General features: G+C 38.8%; 1 protein-coding gene across 1 annotated transcript in view; it reads left to right on the forward strand.

Moving 5' to 3' along the window:
* Positions 1-19,415, forward strand: part of Pgr (progesterone receptor) — a 62,286-nt gene that overhangs the window by 28,149 nt on the left and 14,722 nt on the right. Inside the window, exon 4 of the mRNA XM_031344541.1 lies at positions 14,202-14,507. Within this exon, the coding sequence (XP_031200401.1) occupies positions 14,202-14,507 (306 nt within the window). The remainder of the gene's footprint in view (positions 1-14,201; positions 14,508-19,415) is intronic.

Below are 19,415 nucleotides of genomic sequence, written 5' to 3' on the forward strand. Positions count from 1 at the left end.
AAAGAATCTGGGGTTTGAACTTCTTTCATCAGAGTATAGTAGTGGTCTTTTAAAGCAATTACTCTTAGTCTGTGTATGAATAAACCCCATTTTCATCTTCCACCCCTGAAACTGTCTTTCTCTTGTCTTTAGCCATCTCCACCACCACCTCTGAAGCCTGTGCTCAGGGTCACCTCCTTCTGTGTCTACCCATGGTTTGCCTCTGCCTGCCTTCTCTCTTTATTATTCCTGAGCTCTGCCTTGCACTTTATTCTAAGTTGAGATGTGTCATTCAACAGTGTCTGAAAAGCACCTGAGGAGAGACACTGAGGCTGATCTCTGGCGCATGTGTGCTTGCAGTTCATCCAGATTTCTTTGTATTTCTTCTGCTTACAGGTGGGATTGGTTTTTACATTGGAGCCAACAGTTCACTGCTCAGTGTGGCTGTAGTTTCGTAGATCAGAAAAAGATGCAGAGCTAGGAGCCTGTTGGCAAAGCTCCTTTGTCCATACTCTAGTTTCCCTGCTTTTATTGCCACCTTATAGCCCAGATCTCAAATCATAGAAGATTTAATCCCTTTGCATAGCATGCTTCCATCAGTGAAGCTTTTTTATGTGTAATGGTCTTTGAGAACGAAGGGAAACTATATTTAAAATGTGACAACGAATATAAATGGGAACTTTTATGGGCTAGCTGACATGAGGGTGTGTTCTCCATTTCCCTAAAACAAACTAGCAAAAACAAATATGTATCCTCTTAGGTATGTGGATGAAATATTGTTTTGTTATATATTACCTAATGCATAAAGTCAACTAAGTGAGGATATATAGATTAAATACAGGAATTAATTCTTTAAAATTCCATTTAAAGTATATTTTACTAAGTGTTCTCCCCTGCTTTCTCCATGCATGAGTTCTTGCCCCAAGAATTAATTAAAGATATATATTTTTCCTCTTTAAAAGCCAGATATTTTCAACAATGTTCCAAACCACCACTGAAGTTGTTTGTCCTTTTTAGTTTGTCTTTTCAAACAACATGCTGTCTTCAAAATAATGGAGTTTCACAGTGTGGATGGGCCATAAAGATTAACACAGTATAGCTTTTTTGTTTTGTTTTTTTTTTTTTAGTTTGTATTTTAGTTACGATGTTTCTCTTCCTCCCCTCAAAGAGCCCTTCCTGATTCTGCTATTTGTTATTGCATGCTTATATGTATATGCATATACATATATGTTCCTAAAAATAACCTAATGATCACGATTAGTGTTATTTGTATGCATGTTTCAGGGATGGACATTTGGCACTGCACCAGTTGGTGTTCTTTCCTGGGGAAGATCCCCTCTCCCACTCCCAGCTTGTTTCAGTTGCCTAGGGTTGAGTCCTCCTGTGCTTTTCCCGTCCAGCTTGTCATGTTCATGGCTATCATCTTTGTTCAACTCACATTTGGGCAGCCATGTTGGTGACACTTGAAGATGTGTTGCTAGGAGACATAATCTCATAGCAAACTCCCTGGTCCTCTGGCTCTTAGACACTTCCCCCTCCTTGTCCACAGTGCGCCATGAGCCTTAGGTGTAGGAGTCTGGCCTCCACAACTCTGCACCTTGGTTAGTTGTAAATTTCTGTAATGTTCTCTGTTGCAAAAAGAAATTTGCTTGATGAGAGGTAAAGACTACACTTAGCTGTGTATATAAGGACAGCTGTTTATAGATCACTGTTAGGACTTATGCTGGGTTAGTAAATCGTGGATTCTCTACCAACAACTATGGTTTTACTAGCACTAAGTTGTTAGGTATGTTTCCAGTACCAGGAATAGAGCAGTTCTTGAAACATAATTTTCAGATTAAAAAACAGTATATTTCAGGGATATATATTAGAAAGAAACATTGAAATATATCTTTCTAATACACAGTGGCCCAAGAGCACTGTGAGGAATAGAAACACAACGGTGACCTATCTTTTTACACCATAAATGGATTTATACAGAAGTTTATTAGCATGGTATGCTAAGATTCAAACATAGCTGATTCTTTCCTAGAGTCATTGGCAAGAATCTGTACAATAAATTATCCAACTCATGTCACCCAGGAAGGAGGTCATTATTGAAAAGGATTAGATTCAAAGTGTCAACACAGGTTAAGTTCAGTTCAAGTTTCTGCAGCAGAGGAGTTCTCAAGTTTCTGTGAGCTGGAGGTGATGTAATGTACCTTCTTTTGAGTGACATCTGAGTTATTAGGAGCTGGGTCCTTCCACATCAAAGGAGAATACTATGGATTTAATTACCGCTTGCACACTGCTGAAGGAGACTACAGCCCTTCTTCCTTCATCTTTCTTTCCTTTCTTCCTCTCCTCCCTTCTTCCTTTCCTTTCTTCCTTCAGTTAGTTCCTCCCTCCTAAGGTTTCTGATTTCATATACAGGTCTTCTGAATAAAGGTGAAATATGAGAGGATACTGGAAAATCTTGTCCAGAATTTAACAAACTCCTATTGGGGAATGTCAGAAGAAATATGGCTTTGACATGCCAAGACATAGATTCTGCTAATGGGCTGTTTGTTCCTATCTGCTCCAATGACTGTGTTCCCATCCTAGGAATGATGTCGACGCTCTCTGAACTTCTCAGTGCATGTGATTCTTGTTTTTATGAATCACTTCCCCAGCTTTTCACAGGTCACAGTGCTCTTTTACATTTAGTTCACTGCTGTGCATTACTGAGTAGGAAGATAATTCCACCCCTAAGGATGGTGATATATCTTCTCAGTACGGCTTCATGTAGCTAAATTCTTGCCTTTAGAAAAAACATTCTGCATAATGACTCATACACACAGAGGACAGAAAGAGAGAGAGAGAGAGAGAGAGAGAGAGAGAGAGAGAGAGAGAGAGAGAGAGATTCCTTTTACATTTGTAGAAAGAATGCTATAGGACCACGAATGTGACTAGCTCTTTGAAAACTAAGGAGTTTCTTCATAGAGCAATAAGTAAATGAACAAGTTACTAATTAAATGGATGTTTTGTGGAATGTTGTTGTAGCTAAGTTTCTTTTGTAGAAAGTCATATATGCAATATTTAATGAGGAAACCAGTTTCTGCCTGACTTTCCTCACCTCTCCTCCACTCGCACTCAGCCCCACTTCTCTTCATGTAGAGGAGGATGCTCTGGGATGAAGATGATGATTCATACGGAAAATTCTCCTACACTGCACTGCCATCCACACTTCCTCTGTATTATTCACAAATATGAATTTCTGGTCCCCAAAATGTGCCTACATATATTCAAAAGTCTAGGAGCTTGTTCTGTCCTTTGTTTTAAAACAAAACAAAACAAAACACTGAAGCTACAATTCCCTTTTTAAGGCAAGTTGCTGTGGATGATGACTATCTCCTATTCTCTGGACTTCATCCCATCTTTCCCTCACAGAAAAATACTTTTCTATGCTTTGAGCCAGCATTTCAGTAGGAAACCACCACACCTCTGACCTTACTCCCCACCCACTACCCGGAATTCTGCAGCCTCAAGATGTCTTCAGATCACTGTCTAGGTGTGTCTACTACACAGCCTCTCACACACGGGAGGCAGAGACTGCTGGGCTGCAGGCTCAGCTTTCAGCTCAACACTCTTCCCTTTTCATATGGAACCACATTTATTGCTGCTGTCCAGAACTGTGTGGAGTATCCACCAGAACTGTTCATTCATCAGGTCCATGTTGAGTAGAGATACAGGGCTTCAAGTTTAAATTTTTCAGGTGACATTGAGTGATTGAGAGAACATGTACATTTGTAACTCAACTCATATAATTGTACAAATGATTACATTGATATGTTTGTTTTCTTTGAATTTATGCAGACACATTATTGAGACTGGAAGTTGTAGGTGGATCCTGACATGAAAATGAGGGACCATTCGGTATTCCTCAGTTGAGAATTCTTTGTTTAGTTCTGCACACCATTTTTAATAGGGTTATTTGGTTCTCTGGAGTCTAACTTTATGAGTTCTTTGTATACATTCGATATAAGCCCTATATCAGATATAAGATTGGTAAAGATCTTTTCCCAATCTGTTGGTTGCCATTTTTGTCCAATTGACAGTGTCCTTTGCCTTACAGAAGCTTTGCAATTTTATGAGGTCCTATTTGTCAATTCTTGATCTTACAGCATAAGCTATTGGTGTTCTGTTCAGGAAATTTTCTCCTGTGCAAATGTGCATGAGGCTCTTCCCTACTTTCTTTACTATTAATTTCAGTGTATCTGGTTTTATGTGGAGGTCCTTGATCCACTTGGACTTGAGCTTTGCACAAGGAGATAGGAATGGATCGATTGCATTCTTCTACATGCTAACCACCAGTTGAGCCAGCACCCTTTGTTGAAAATGCTGTCTTTTATCCACTGGATAGTTTAAACAAAGAATTCTCAACTTAGGAACACCGAATGGCTGAGAAGCACCTAAAGAAATGTTCAACATCCTTAGTCATCAGGGAAATGCAAATCAAAACAACCCTGAGACCTCACACCAGTCAGAATGGCTAGGATAAAAAACTCAGCTGACAGCAGATGCTGAAAAGGTTGTGGAGAAAGAGGAATACTCCTCCATTGTTGGTGGATTGCAAGCTGGTAAAGCCACTCTGGAAATCAGTTTGAAGGTTCCTCAGGAAATTGGACATAGTACTACCAGAGGACTCAGCTATACTACTCCTGGGCATATACCTAGAAGATGCTCCAACATGTAATAAGGACACATGCTCCACTATGTTCATAGCAGCCTTATTTATGATAGCCAGAAACTGGAAACAACCCAGATGTCTCTCAACAGAGGAATGGATACAGAAAATGTCATACATTTACACAATGTAGTAGTACTCAGCTATTAAAAACAATTAATTTATGAAATTCTTAGGCAAATGGATGGATCTGGAGAATATCATCCTGAGTGAGGTAACCCAATCATAAAAGAACACACATGATATGCACTCTCTGACAAGTGAATATTAGCTCAGAAGCTCGGAATACCCAAAAAGTAATCCACAAACCACAAGAAACTCAAGAAGAAGGAAGACCAAGATGTGGAAACTTTGTTCCTTTTTAAAAGTGGGAACAAAATACCCATGGAAGGAGTTGCAGAGACAAGCTATGGAGCAGAGACTGAAGGAAGGACAATCCAGAGACTGCCCCACCTTGGAATCCTTCCCATATTCAATCACCAAACCCAGATACTATTGTGGATGCCAGCAAGTGCTGGATGACAGGAGCCTAATATAGCTTCCTGTTTGGTGTTCCAGTGTTTGAGAGATCTTAGCAGTCCAGATTAATTGAGGCTGCTGGTCCTCCTACAGGATCACCCTTCTCCTCAGCTTCTTTCAGCCTCCCCTAATTCAACAACAGGGGTCAGTTACTTCTGTCCATTGCTTGGGTGCAAATATCTGCATCTGACTCTTTCAGCTGTTTGTTGGGTCTTTTGGAGGGTGCACACTGGTAGGGCTTGTTGAACGAGGTAGAGGCAGGAGGATCACCAGTTCAAGGCCAGCCTGGGCAATCAATATACACGAGAGTGAGCCAAGGATAGTACAGTTGTAACTGATTGTGCTATTTCTCACTTCTTGTACTTTAAAAATTTTGAACCATAGGCTCACATTCAGTTTAATCTGTATGGCTTTAACTGAAGGTCTGTCTTTCACAGAGAATTTACATTGTGCTATTCCAGGCACTTGGGGATAGCATCAGTGAGGGACAACTTTTAGCACTTACTTTTTGCCCTTGGTTTCCTATGTCTTGCAAGTAGGATGATCACAACCTCAGAGCAGTATGAGGGAGACTGTGAATATGAATTATAAACTTCCACACATTCAAATGGGGAAAGAAAAAATTGTTTCACTGACAGTCTCATTAGTCTCACAAAGTGTCCTTTATTAGGGACCTCCAGGCAACTTACTGACATTTCTAAGAGCTAAGACACACAACTATAGAGGTATTTGTTTTTACGGATGTTGGATGGTATATAGTATATACTTTTGTCCTTAAATTATATTTAATTTAAGGGGGGAGGCAACAGGGGTTTGTTCTTGTTGTTTTTGTTTGTTTGTTTATTTGTTTTTTGGAGAGGAAACTGGGAAAGGAGAAATTTACATGTAAATAAAGAAAATATCTAATAAAAAAGAAAAGAAAAAACTAATAAAAAAGAAGTATAATCTTAAGGACAGTGAGTACATTTTTCAAAAGGTCAAAAATATATAAACAAATAAACATCTGTCAATTGAAGATTTTGTTTCCATTTAGAGGACAGTGTTATACACATTTTTATTTTAGAAGTGTCTTGATGAGCTGCTTGGAAATGAGTCTATGACTTCAGGAGTATGATGAAGTTAAAGTATTTGCTAATTTGACATACTGAAGAAAAGAGATAGGAATCTATGCTTCCGGGGAAGATCACACAAGGAAGGTAAGGGTGAAATCAGCTGTGTGTGCATCTTCTTCAACTTCCCAGGTCTTAACTAAGGTTTCCTGGGAAAAACATGCATGACATTGCCCTTCCTCTGTCCCCTAGACCTGCACATTTTTCTAATACTAGTGAACAAACCCTCAGGAATCGATGTTGTTTTCTTGCCTTGATGAGCTACTGTATCTTGTCAAATATATATATGTATATGTATATATATATGTATATGTATATATATGTATATGTATATATATGTATATATATGTATATATATGTATATGTATATATATGTATATGTATATATATGTATATGTATATATGTATATGTATATATATGTATATGTATATATATATATGTATATATATGTATATGTATATATATGTATATGTACATATATATGTATATGTATATATATATTTTTTTCATTGAAGTTCAGGAAATGACTTTGTCAAGATTTATCTTTGCCAGGCCTGTTTTTCTTGAGCAGTGATAAGCCCTTTTGATCTGAAAACTGGAGTCTTTGTAGATGCCTTAACATCTACCTTAAAGATAGGACCATTCCTTCTCCTTTTCATGGTCTCTGGTCAGAAACTAGGAGCTAGCAGTTCATTTTTGACTCTACACCCATCGTCTTTCCTCTGTTCCCATGAGTTTTAGTCCTTCAACAAACTAATGGGGTAAGTTTTCTCCTTTAAAATTCCCATGGCTGACACAATTTCGTACACTGATGAATTCTCATTTAGGTTTTCCAAGTGTGTTCTTAAATCCATGATGGTACCCATGTTTGCCTGGCCACCTCATTTTGCCTTATTATTGTTTATAGTTATTTTTTATTTTTTCTCTTTAACACTTAAGTGTCTCTTAACACTTACATGCTACTGTCTCTTTGCCATGTACTGAATGATCTAGGTAAGGGAAAGATGGTTCCTCTAATTAAACATTGATCACCTACAACAAAAGGTGCCACATTATATGTGAGTGTTGGAGACAATTTTTGAGTAGGAAAATGAAAAACAAATACAAGTAATTTTCCTTCACCTCTCATGTCTTTTCCATCAAGTATCAAACACAATTAAGTGTTCTGGGCAGGTGGCATCAAGGTTAAAGCTCTTGCTGCCTAAGAATGAGTACTGGAGTTCACATGCCCTAAACCCATAAAAGAGCTGTGAAGGTGAAGCAACCATGATCTAATTTCAGCTTCAAGCTGACTGGTGAGACTGAGAGATCCTCCACTGGTGAACCAGATGGAGAACAACTAAGGATGACTCCAAACCCTAACTTTAGGCTTTCATATGCATGTACATAGACCTCCACAGGCACAAGCATACACATAAGCGTACATACACACTTGTATGTATCCCTGTATATACCCTACATACACATACCCCTATACATGCTTCCCTATACATACACACTACAAACACATACCCTTTCTATACATGTTTCCATACATACATAACACATACATAATATACACACACAAGCACATATGCACACATACACCTATACATATGTTCCCATAAATATACAACACATAGACACATACACACACAATGGAAAATGTAGAAATGTAATTGACTACTCTTAGTGACTGTCATTACACGTGAGCCATCTGAGATGCATAATTATACCTTATCCTGTGACAAATATATACACTGGTTTAAAAATGACTAGTTTAGTATTGATCAGATAAAATAATGAACACTATAAATCAAGCTTTTATAAAATGGCAGATTGATATGCAGATATGGCCACCCCAGAGTTCATTATTTATTATGTTATACTACTGTAACTGCAAATGAGAAAATGGCTATTTCATCTCTTCTAAGTACTTTTGGAAGAACAGGCTGACACTTATAGCGGGAGGTAGATTTTAGAGTTAGGAAGATTCTAACAATTCACCTCTTTAGGAAAAGATCTCTCAATAACACTATATTTTACATCTTAAAAAAGAATTCCCCTGATGTTCAAAGTCCTCCCTTAGATGAATTGCTTGATTTGTTCATACCGAGTCATCAGTCTGAAGGTTTCAAAGTAAAGGCCATTAGGAGAACCTCAGTGGGTAAAGTGTAAATCTTTCCCTGACTGTATTAGCTGAGCTTGCCATATTCCCTCAGCTCACTGTGCGTTGTGTTACATCTATTTTGTTTGTAATATGCCCAGGGTTTATCATGACTTTTCTTTTTGTTTAAGATACTTTTTTTGTTTTTTTTACCATCAAAATAAAATATCCATTAAAGAAGGCTCTGTGTTATTTGATGCTGTAAACTTGGATTCTTACTCAAGACTTAGCACATGATACCACTAAACATTTCACTAGACAGTAAAAGAATAAATGAAAATAGCCTTCAAGTGGAAGATTTGCTCTGCTCCATATTCCCCTCATAAAGTTGGGAAATCACTAGATTTCCATAAATCTTATCCCTAAAATGCAAATATTAATATTTCTTGAAAAGTTTGATCTATTAATCAGGACACTGGAACAGCCCAGCTCAACATTCGATCATTCTTTGACTCATGAAAAGACTGAGCGTAAATAATCAATATGTCAGGAAGTTGGGGTTTTTATTTGGGGAAGATATTTTTTGAAAAAAATATTCCAATCAGTGTGTAAAACATTTACTGGTTTTCAAAAAGGCACCAGTATTTTAATGTATTCAAATACTGATGAACTCTGAATGATGTGGGGGGAACAAGAAAAAGAGAAAGAGGAGAAATGTCCATTGTAGTAAAAAGCAAAGGATTGTGGGTTGTCATAGGAAACAGAGTGGCTGTCATAGGGAGGGGACTAAGGTTTAAAGTAGTTTTCTGTGGTGTTGGTCACATTAAGTATTTCTCTTTTCATCTGAGTATTTACTTTTAAATGACTTATTTTGCTCTACATTTTTCTTGTGTTCTTAGATCATAAAGTGTAACCTAATACTTGGAAAGAAAAACTTAAAATGGTTGTGTGCTGAGGATGGTTAGCAAAGAGATTAGATTACAGTGAGTCCCATATCATTCCTTGTGCTTGTCCCGCCCTCACTCTGTACCTCCCTCTCTCCCTTTGTCCCCTTCCATCCACTTCTCTCTCTCTCTCTCTCTCTCTCTCTCTCTCTCTCTCTCTCTCTCTCTCTGTGTGTGTGTGTGTGTGTGTGTGTGTATGTGTGCATATGTGTGTGTCACACATGTGTGCATGTATGAGTCAATCGTCAGTCTGTTCATCTGTCTCTCTAGTGTTGTTCTTCACACATACCAGATACCCTTATAGTTTATATTCTGAGACACCAAAGAGTTTTTATTTGCTCACTAAGTTGCCAAAGTTAGCCTTGCATTCCCACATTTTATATTGTCAATTTGAAACTCTGCTGTTTAAGCCATATGATTAAAATGTTAAGCATATAATTATCATTGTAAGTTAAAATATACTAAAAGAAATAAGAATTAGAAGAAAAACCACATGGAGTTATCATTAGAGTTGAGTGAGGATGTGTCATATTAGCTACTAACTATCACATTGTTAAATTGGAACCAACCATTAAAATTTATTGGAATAAAATTCTATGCTTTTGCTTGCAAATTCTTCCCTACATATCCTCACAAAACTCACCTCATGAGAACTTATCCCACAATAAATCCCAGGAGGAGGGGCAAGGAGCAGGGGGAGCTGGGGCTTTAACATCATATATACCCTGAGCTCCTTAGCTGAGCTCTGCTCTCCTGCTCCAACATCAGGTATGAAGCCCCGGTTCCTTACAATCATCCCCAACCTACAAATGGAATCACTAGTTTTTACTGGAAGACTGAAGTGAGACTAGATTCCACATCTGCAGACTTTCCAGCTTACTGTGAGAGCTTTGTAAGTCTGACTTTTCTTCTCCTTACTTTCCTTCTTATTCCTTTCCCAAGAACCCTGTCTGCCTTCTGCACGGGATTCTCAATCTTTCTCCTGTTGACTCTGGGAACTCTCCCCATGTGACCTACAAGTTTTCTGATGTTCATGGGGTTTCACAGCACAACTCTCATCCTTTGTCATTATGACAACACCTGAAATAAGAACTCAGTACACTGGCAGGGTCTACTGCTAGGATATAGTAGGAACTGGGACATCCATTTCTTACCACATACAGCAGTAGCTTCCACTCACGTCCCCCCAGTCTAATGCCTAATTCAGGAGGGTGGTGTTTTATTAACTCAGCTCTGTGCTGTAGGAGCAAACAGGTGTCTGAGTTGCATCAGGTGCAAGAGCCAGAATACTGCCATCTCTGCTCCAGGAGCATCTAACCTTTGGGGGACCTGTGTTGTGTGACACTATTCCCAGAAAGGAACTGATGACAGACAAATATAATGATACTCTCAAAGTCCAATTTGCTGAACCAGTGAGTTTATTGGGGGGTCATGTATAGAACTATTGACAATCCAAAGACTGCTACATCACCACCCTAGCATGGTGACAGCTCAGGAAAGATGGAGCCCTAAAGTACTCTACATGACTTATAGGCAGCTCAACAGGCTGGAGAGTTCCTCTTCCAGGTAGCTAGGAAGAGCTTCCTCCCTGGAAGTTATTCACTGCATCTAAACCTTGGAGGAGTCCTCAGGAATCTTCTAAGTTTCAGTTCTCCCAGGCTCACTAATGTTTTTACCTCCTCAGTGTCATAAGCCTCCTCCAGGGAGGAACGTTTCACCTAGAGGAAATTGTTGTGCAACAACCTGCCGTCAAAAGATGTGTTTGGATACAGTGATTGCTATCTCAAACACATGTAGCCTATTGGCCAGAAGTGAACATTGCCTGGACCATTACAGTTACCAGGCCTCTCTAGAACCATGGCACAGGCCCTTCATATTGAGAGTTATGCCTGATTCAGGGTGGCGTGAGGTAAAATCGAGCCCATCCTCAGACACAAAGTCTTTCTCTGATTCACTCTCAACATGTTGCAAAACAGCAGTCTTCATAAGCTTCCAGGTGTCAGTCAATCTGTTGTCCCACCCAAGCATCACTCAGGACCAACCCTGTTTAGCTTCTGAGATCAGATGGGTATGGTGCACTCAGGGGGGTTGCCTGCTGATAACCAATCTCTTCTCAAAAACTAGCTCCTTCTGAGCCTTGCCCTCATGCTTTTCCTTTTGAATGTACAATCATTCACCAAAAATAGGAATTCTACAAGTTAACTAGAAATACATATATTCTGAAAGCACAGATAACAGGGTGAAAAATTATGGCTTCTTTTACTTTAGGAAAGATACCCTGGAAATTGGTTATTTAGATCTTGTAGCAGTATATGGGTTTATTTCAGAAACATACAAATCTGATGAAATTGTATGAAAGATGTTGTGGGGTTTGCATAATGGACATGAATTATAATAGATACATAGAGAATAAAACCCAAAAGAAGACTTACAATGGTGATGAATCCTGTTGGCATAGATGTAGCCTGGACCTCCAGCTTAGGAAGGCAATCCTGTTACACAACTCCTGATCCTGGTGTCTTCTAAACACTACTCACCTTGGCATACATCTTTTTACTCAAGGCTTCATGACCTCTGCTGGGTCCTGATGTGACTACAAACAGCCTAACAACCCAGAGAGTACTGGTATTACTTAACCCAAATCAGGTGCCTATCATTTACATTCCATTTTTCTGTCTCTTTGTCTGTCTCTGTCTCTCTGTCTCGGTCTGTCTCTCTGTCTCTTTCTCTGTCTCTGTGTCTGTGTGTCTCTGTGTCTGCCTGTCTGTCTGTCTGTCTGCCTCTCTCTTTTGAGACAAGGTCTTATGTAGTCTAGACTGCATTCAGTAAGGATGCCTGGAGCTTTCACCTCCCAAGCACTGGAATCACAGGTCTGTGTTACCTTGCTTACCTGGCTTTGTTTCATTTCCAGATTGATGATGAGGTCTATACAGCACTGTGATTATAAAGTCTTAAAAAAATACCCTTTCTTTATTTCTTCCTTGACCAAGTTATCATTGAGTAGAGTATTGTTGGGCTTCCACGTGTATGTGGGCATTCTATGGTTTATGTTGTTATTGAGGAGCTGCCTTAGTCCGTGGTGATCTGATAGGATACAAGGAAATATTTCAATCTTCTTGTATCTGTTGAGGCCTGATTTTTGACCAATTATATAGTCAATTTTGGAGAAGGTACCATGAGGTGCTGAGAAGAAGGTATATCCTTTTGTTTTAGGATAAAAAGTTCTATAGATATCTGTTAAATCCATCTGTTTCATAACTTCTGTTAGTCTCACTGTGTCCTTTGTTTAGTTTCTGTTTCCATGATGTGTCCATTGCAGAGAGTGGAGTGTTGAAATCTCTCACTATTATTGTGTGTGGTATAATGTGTGCTTTGAGCTTTAGTAAAGTTTCTTTTATGAATGTAGATATCCTTTGATTTGGAGCACAAAGGTTCAAAATTGAGAGTTCATCTTGGTAGATCATACCTTTGATGAGTAAGAAGTGTCCCTCCTTATCTTTTTTGATCACTTTAGGGTGAAAGTCGATTTTATTCAATATTAGAATGACTACTTCAGCTTTCTTCTTGGGACCATTGGCTTGGAAAATTGTTTTCCATCCTTTTATTCTGAGGTAGTGTCTGTCTTTGTCACTGAGGTAGGTTTCCTGTATGCAACAAAATGTTGATTCCTGTTTACAAACCTAGTCTGAGAGTCTATGTCTTTTTATTGGGTAATTGAGTCCATTGATATTAATAGATATTAAGGAAAGGTAATTGTTCCTTACTGGTATTTCTGTTGTTAGAGCTGAAATTCTGTTTATGGGGCTATCTTCTTTTAGTTTTGTTGGAAGATTACTTTTTGCTTTTTCTATTATGTAGTTACCTTTCTTGTGTTGAAGTTTTCCATGTATTACCCTTTGAAGGGCTGGATTTGTGGAAATATATTTGGGGAAATGGATGGATCTGGAGAATATCATCCTGAGTGGGGTAACCCAATCACAAAAGAACACACATGGTATGTACTCTCTGATAAGTGGATATTAGCCCAGAAGATATGAATACAAAAAGTACAATTCACAAACTACAAGAAATTCAAGAAGAAGGAAGACCAAAATATGGATACTTCATTCCTTTATAAAAAGGGAAACAAAATACCCATGGAAGGAGTTGTAGAGACTAACTATGGAGCACAGACTGAAGGAAGGACAATCCAGAGATTGTTCCACCTGGGAATCCTTCCCATATTCAGTCATCAAATCCAGACATTATTGTTGATGCCAGCAAGTGCTGGCTGACAGGAGCCTGACATAGTTGTCTCCTGAGAGGCTCTGATAGTACCCCACTAATACAGAAGTAAAGGCCTACAGCCATCCATTGGACTGAGTACAGGGTACCCAATGAAGGAGCTAGAGAAAGGACCCAAGAAGCTGAGGGGCTTGCGGCCCCTTAGAACGAACAACAATATGAACTAACTAGTACCCTCAGAGCTCCCAGGGACTCAACAACCAACCAAAGAGTACACATGGTGGGACTAATGGCTTCAGCAGCATATGTAGCAGAGGATGGCCAAGTCTGTCATCAATGGGAGGAGAGGCCCTTGGCCTTGTGAAGGTTCCTCAGTGTAGGTGAATGCCAGGGGGAGTAAGTAGGAAAGGGTGGTGAGCAGGTGGAGAGGGGAAGATACAAGGGATTGTTTTTGTTTTTGTTTTATTTTATTTTATTTTATTATTTTTTTCTTTTTTTTTTTGGAGGGGAACCTGGGAAAGGAGATATCGTATGACATGTAAATAAAGAAAACATCTAATAAAAAAATACCCTGCTAGGATAATGAATTCCTATGTGTTTACATGAAGTTATTTCCCTTTTGTCTTCTCTGTAGGTCGTAAGTTTAAGAAGTTTAATAAAGTCCGAGTTATGAGAGCCCTCGATGGTGTTGCTCTCCCCCAGTCGGTGGGCCTTCCTAACGAGAGCCAGACCCTGGGCCAGAGAATCACCTTTTCACCAAATCAAGAAATTCAGCTGGTCCCTCCACTCATCAACCTGCTCATGAGCATTGAGCCTGATGTGGTCTATGCAGGGCACGACAACACAAAGCCTGACACTTCCAGCTCTTTGCTGACCAGTCTCAACCAACTAGGCGAGAGGCAGCTGCTTTCAGTAGTCAAATGGTCTAAGTCTCTGCCAGGTAATTTGTACATGGTATCATGCATTAAAAGGTACTATGTTTGTGGCACTATCTGAATGTGAAAATACCCTGTACGAAAAGTCAACCACCATGTCAAGAGCACCATATGTTTTAGTGGTTCAGAATGCTTGGTACATCTCACATGTGTGCTTGGTTTAGTTGTTAGAGCCCTAGGTTAGCATTCATAAGCCCTTGGATCAATCCCCATCAACACCTGCACACAGGCAAGACTATGGGAACCCAGAGAGGTAAAAAGCAATTAAGGCTGGCCGACTGCTGCCTATGTGAAACAGTTAAGAACAGCTAAGTGTATGTGTTAAATCACAAACATAGTGATCCAGAAAAAGACAAGGTTGCCATCTCCTGAGAGTGTCTAGTTCATTCTTAAACCTAACTGAAGCTTTGAACCTATTGGTGATAAAATCATACATGCCTACTCATGTACCAAATCATAACCTCATTTAAAGTACCTATATAAGGTCAGTAAAGATTACGGAAGTCCTGAGGATAATAAGGAGTCTGGAAAGACAGACAGACCTCAATCCCTGGCTCTTCTCATCACACCACGAGAAGGAGATAGCCCAGCAATGCCAAGTACCTGTGTGTTTTTAATGGAAGTGCTTCACTGACTTTACCGGTGATATGTGTACCCTCAGTGAAGCTCTTTAGCAGCCATGTTGCAGGTCAGATTACAAGGATGCATTTCTTATTTGGTTGAACCTTAGGTGGCAGAGACAGGTGAAAACTAGCAGTTGTTTGTGTGGGCCTTAACCTCATGATTAGAAGCAGAATAATTATTTCAAAAATCACTTGTTCCTCATACTAATAATACCCTTGTAATATTCATTTTTCTGACACACAATAAAAAATTAGACACATTATGTCTTTTTTGTCCTAGAAGAAATTCAATTAAGATTTTTTTTTTAAGATCCCTTCTCAGTTTGCCTGAATACAGTTCTTGGCTATTATTGGGGAATGCCAGGGCCAGTCGTTCTGAAAGTTTTGAAATATACTAGATGAGTTGTTACTGAACATCTAGGCTATATGAAACAGAAGACAGGTTCTTCTTTGTTACACTTTCAAACAGATAGGTACTAGAAAAGTTAACAAAGCTGGCTGCTCTCACTGAGATGCAGTAATCCTAGAAAAGTTAACAAAGCTGGCTGCTCTCACTGAGATGCAGTAATCCTAGAAAAGTTAACAAAGCTGGCTGCTCTCATGGAGATGCAGTAATCCTGCAGATGAGCCAGACGCCCAGCTTTGCCTTCACTTTACTGTAGCTGACAGGCCTTGCACAGGTAACATTTCCCTTCAAAAACATGTTTGGAATATTTAAAACTTACTGTGAAGTGACTACCAAACTTGATAGATCTTTACTAAGTAAATGTCATGATAGCATTGATAAAATAATTCTGTTTTTAAAACTTGTGTTTAGATGTGCTTTTCTGTTTCCATTATTTGGAAATGGTGATTTCCTTAGCCATGTTTCTCTTGCTTGTATTTTTGCAACTCTTTATTGTTTAAGAAGATTTTACTGTTAGCTAGTAAATTTAGAGAAGAAAGCAATTAAAAAGAACATTTATTCATTTAAGATAAAAGCTGTGTTTAAGTTTAAATGTTTATAGATCAAGATATTTTGACCTTCACACATCCTTGAAGAAATAATGAGAAGAAATATGTGTATTGGTATTGAATTTGGTAGCAACTTTTTAAGTGCTGCAGAATATATGTACCAAATGAAAACAATGATCACACCTTTTTGATTCCCTCAGTTTCTATTAATAATCCTCGAGGGCAGCATTGAGATGATTGGAAGTTTATGTGGACTGTGTTCTCTTTAAGCCATATTTACAAACAGTGGATTCAAAAGGGACAATATAAAATGTATGCAGAGATGCTCAAGGAAATATGATTAATTTTCCTTTGAGAAGAACTGAAAGGGACATAAATGTAATATTGCTCTTGTTGCCTTTCTCGTCACTGTGACCTGCTAACAGAAGTAACTTAAGGAAGCAGAGGATTGTTTTATAAGATGGTACAGTCCATCACAGAGGGAAAGTCATGGTGGTAGGAGTACAAGACATCTGGTCACATTATGCCCAGTCAAGAGGGAGAAAGAGATCAATGCTGGTGTGCAGTGAACTTACATTTTTGTGTCCAATTGGAAATTACAGGCATGGATGGTGATACTGATGTTGGGTGTGCATCATCTCTCTCCAATTAACTGTGGAAATGTCCTCACAGGCAAGCCCAGAGTTTTGGTCCCTAGCTCGTTTGAAATCCAAGCAAGTTAGTAAGAGTAACCATGACACTGATCCAGTGTTATTAGATACTCTGAACTAATGTCAGCTGCCTTTACACAAGGTTATGGTTCTTATTTAGTGCCTAATGAATGCCTACCACATGCCTGCTGAGTGCGGAGCTTAGCAATTAAATCATGCTGCTAGGACAACAAGCCAGAAGGCGGGCTCACAGTGTGAATGCATTAGATGGTGCACACCTTTTCATCTGGGCACTGGTTTTGCACAGAAAAGAAATGTATTTGATTCAGTTACTCATTTACAACAATACTATTAATTATGTGGAAAATGGACTTTTGTTAAAGGAACCTTAACAATAAGTCAGATTGTGAAAATGCATATTAACAGTCAAAATGTAGCTGCATTTATCCATATGTGTACATATGCTGTTGGAAAACCTGATGACAGACCAACTCATTCTTTTGAGACAGTAAGGTGAATACCAATGTCTGATAAAAAGAACAAGCTCAAAGGCAAATCAGTCAGTGAAGACCCTGGGCAAGATGCTGCAGGCACCATGGGGTTCTTTACTTCTCAGGCAGGGAATGCTCTTTTCTTCTTTGTCTTCCTTCATTCTCCTTGTCATTGACCTGTTACCATAATTACAACTAATTTTACTTCTCTCCAATAACATTTCAGAGATTCTTTTTAATTTAATGGGAACACGTAAGATGCCATAGCCTCAAGGTGTTATATGTATAGACCACCTCACTCCGTTTGACATTTAGCATCTGTGTATGAATGACTTTGTGTAGTATTTTTTATTGTCTTTAGTGAGCACTGTATTCCTGGTTAAGACGTGAAGCAGGACATTACCTATGAAATTTAAAAACTTAACACTGTACATTTCTTCTATTAAAAAACCTTCTACCTAGAGAGAGATTTGAGACACCTGACAATAGCATCAGACACAGAAGTTATGAAAACAGGGACAGACAAATAGCGTTATCATCGGGTTCTCGAGGAATGGACAAGGAGTCTCACTAATTGTGTAAAGAGAAAGCACATTCATTAAAATAGGTGTACCTGAGGTATAGGAAATGAAAACTGGGAGTAAAATTTGGTTAGTGATAAATGGAAAAAGATAGGAGATAGTTGCTCTACATCTTTCAAATGTGGGGATTCTTAAATATCAGAAATCGAATTATTCAGCTACCCAAAAAATAGCAATGAAAGGTTTTAGTAGTTAGTGAGAAAATGCATCTGGGTAGATGAGCTCTTGGATACTGTTGCAGTAAGTGTTGGCCTTCTTAGGATTTTCCTAATTTACTCAGAAACAAATAGCAACAAATTTATTTGGGTACTAGTAGTGGAAAGTAATGGCACAGATGAAAATCATAGGCTGATCAAGTAGGGTCTTGAAAGTCATAGTAAGACAAAAATTAATAAGTACTCATTCAAAATGCAAGGTCACCTTCTGTACCCATGAGTTGTACAAGAATTAAAGCAATAGAGAAGTGCAGAGCAAACATTTTCTTGTGATGAATTTGTCTTGCCATTTCCCCATTTCCCTTTACTTGGTGAAATATTCATCCCAGGCCATACTGTGACATTCCAACTATTGCTCATTTGAGTGCATTCTTTCTTGCTTTCATTTACCCAGACTGTGGTACCAAGATGAGGGCCTGAAGACAGGGACAAGGTTTCCTTCATTTTCTAGCTCTACAGCATGAGTCAGTGACAGTGTGAAAGGGACTTTTTTCTTTCTTCCCAAATGCAATGAATAAGGCAAATTATCACCTTCAAAGCATGAGGAGAAGAGTGAAGGTAGCCTGCTGGGAGTACAGTTAGACCTGACCAGAGCTTCTATGACAACGGTCAAAATTCACTCCCTAACTCTGAAATTACCATCACCAATGTTGACGTCTTCAAATAGTCAAGTTGCATGTCTGTTCTGGGTCATGACATACAGTGCCTGTGGGGCTATTGGCAGAATAACCACTTCCTGTGAAACTCATCCTTTTATGTCTATCTGTTCCTTCCAGGTATGTGGTTTCTCCCACAAAATTGTAGTCACTATACATTTGTTCTTCTTCCTATACTATACATTTTACTGTCTTGAGTTCTGTCCTCTCTTCCACTGGCTACATATTTCTCATGCTACATATTTTGGATGAACAGATGTATATCCTTGATGTTCTCACTCCACTCCAATGACATTTAAATAATGACATCAGTCCAACTACTTCAATCATGTATTCCAAATGCTCTTAACACAGCTCCACCCATATGACTTCTCAAGTCAACATGACCTTACTGCTCAGAAGCCAAAACCATTTTTCTGAGTCCTGAAACAAGTCCTCAGCTGCCCCCTTCAGAAGCATCTTTAGCTCTCTCCTCCTTTGTTTCCTGCCTGGGTCATTGTCACTTCTTTCAACAACTTATTCAATACACTGCTTACTACAATGCTACTTCCATGGCTACTGGTCTTACTACAATGCTTCCATGGCTGCTGATTCAGCTTACTTGGGTCATCATCCTTTCTTTACCTAGGTTTCAGCTCTCAAACAATCTAACCCAAGATTCTAACCCAAGAATCATTGTTCTAAAAGTAATTGTAACCAATCATGATTTTGTTTTTCCATTTCTGAATAAACTCTAAACTCTG

The sequence above is a fragment of the Mastomys coucha genome, unplaced genomic scaffold (genome assembly GCF_008632895.1).
Source record: "Mastomys coucha isolate ucsf_1 unplaced genomic scaffold, UCSF_Mcou_1 pScaffold23, whole genome shotgun sequence".
NCBI classification, from domain to species: Eukaryota; Metazoa; Chordata; class Mammalia; order Rodentia; family Muridae; genus Mastomys; species Mastomys coucha.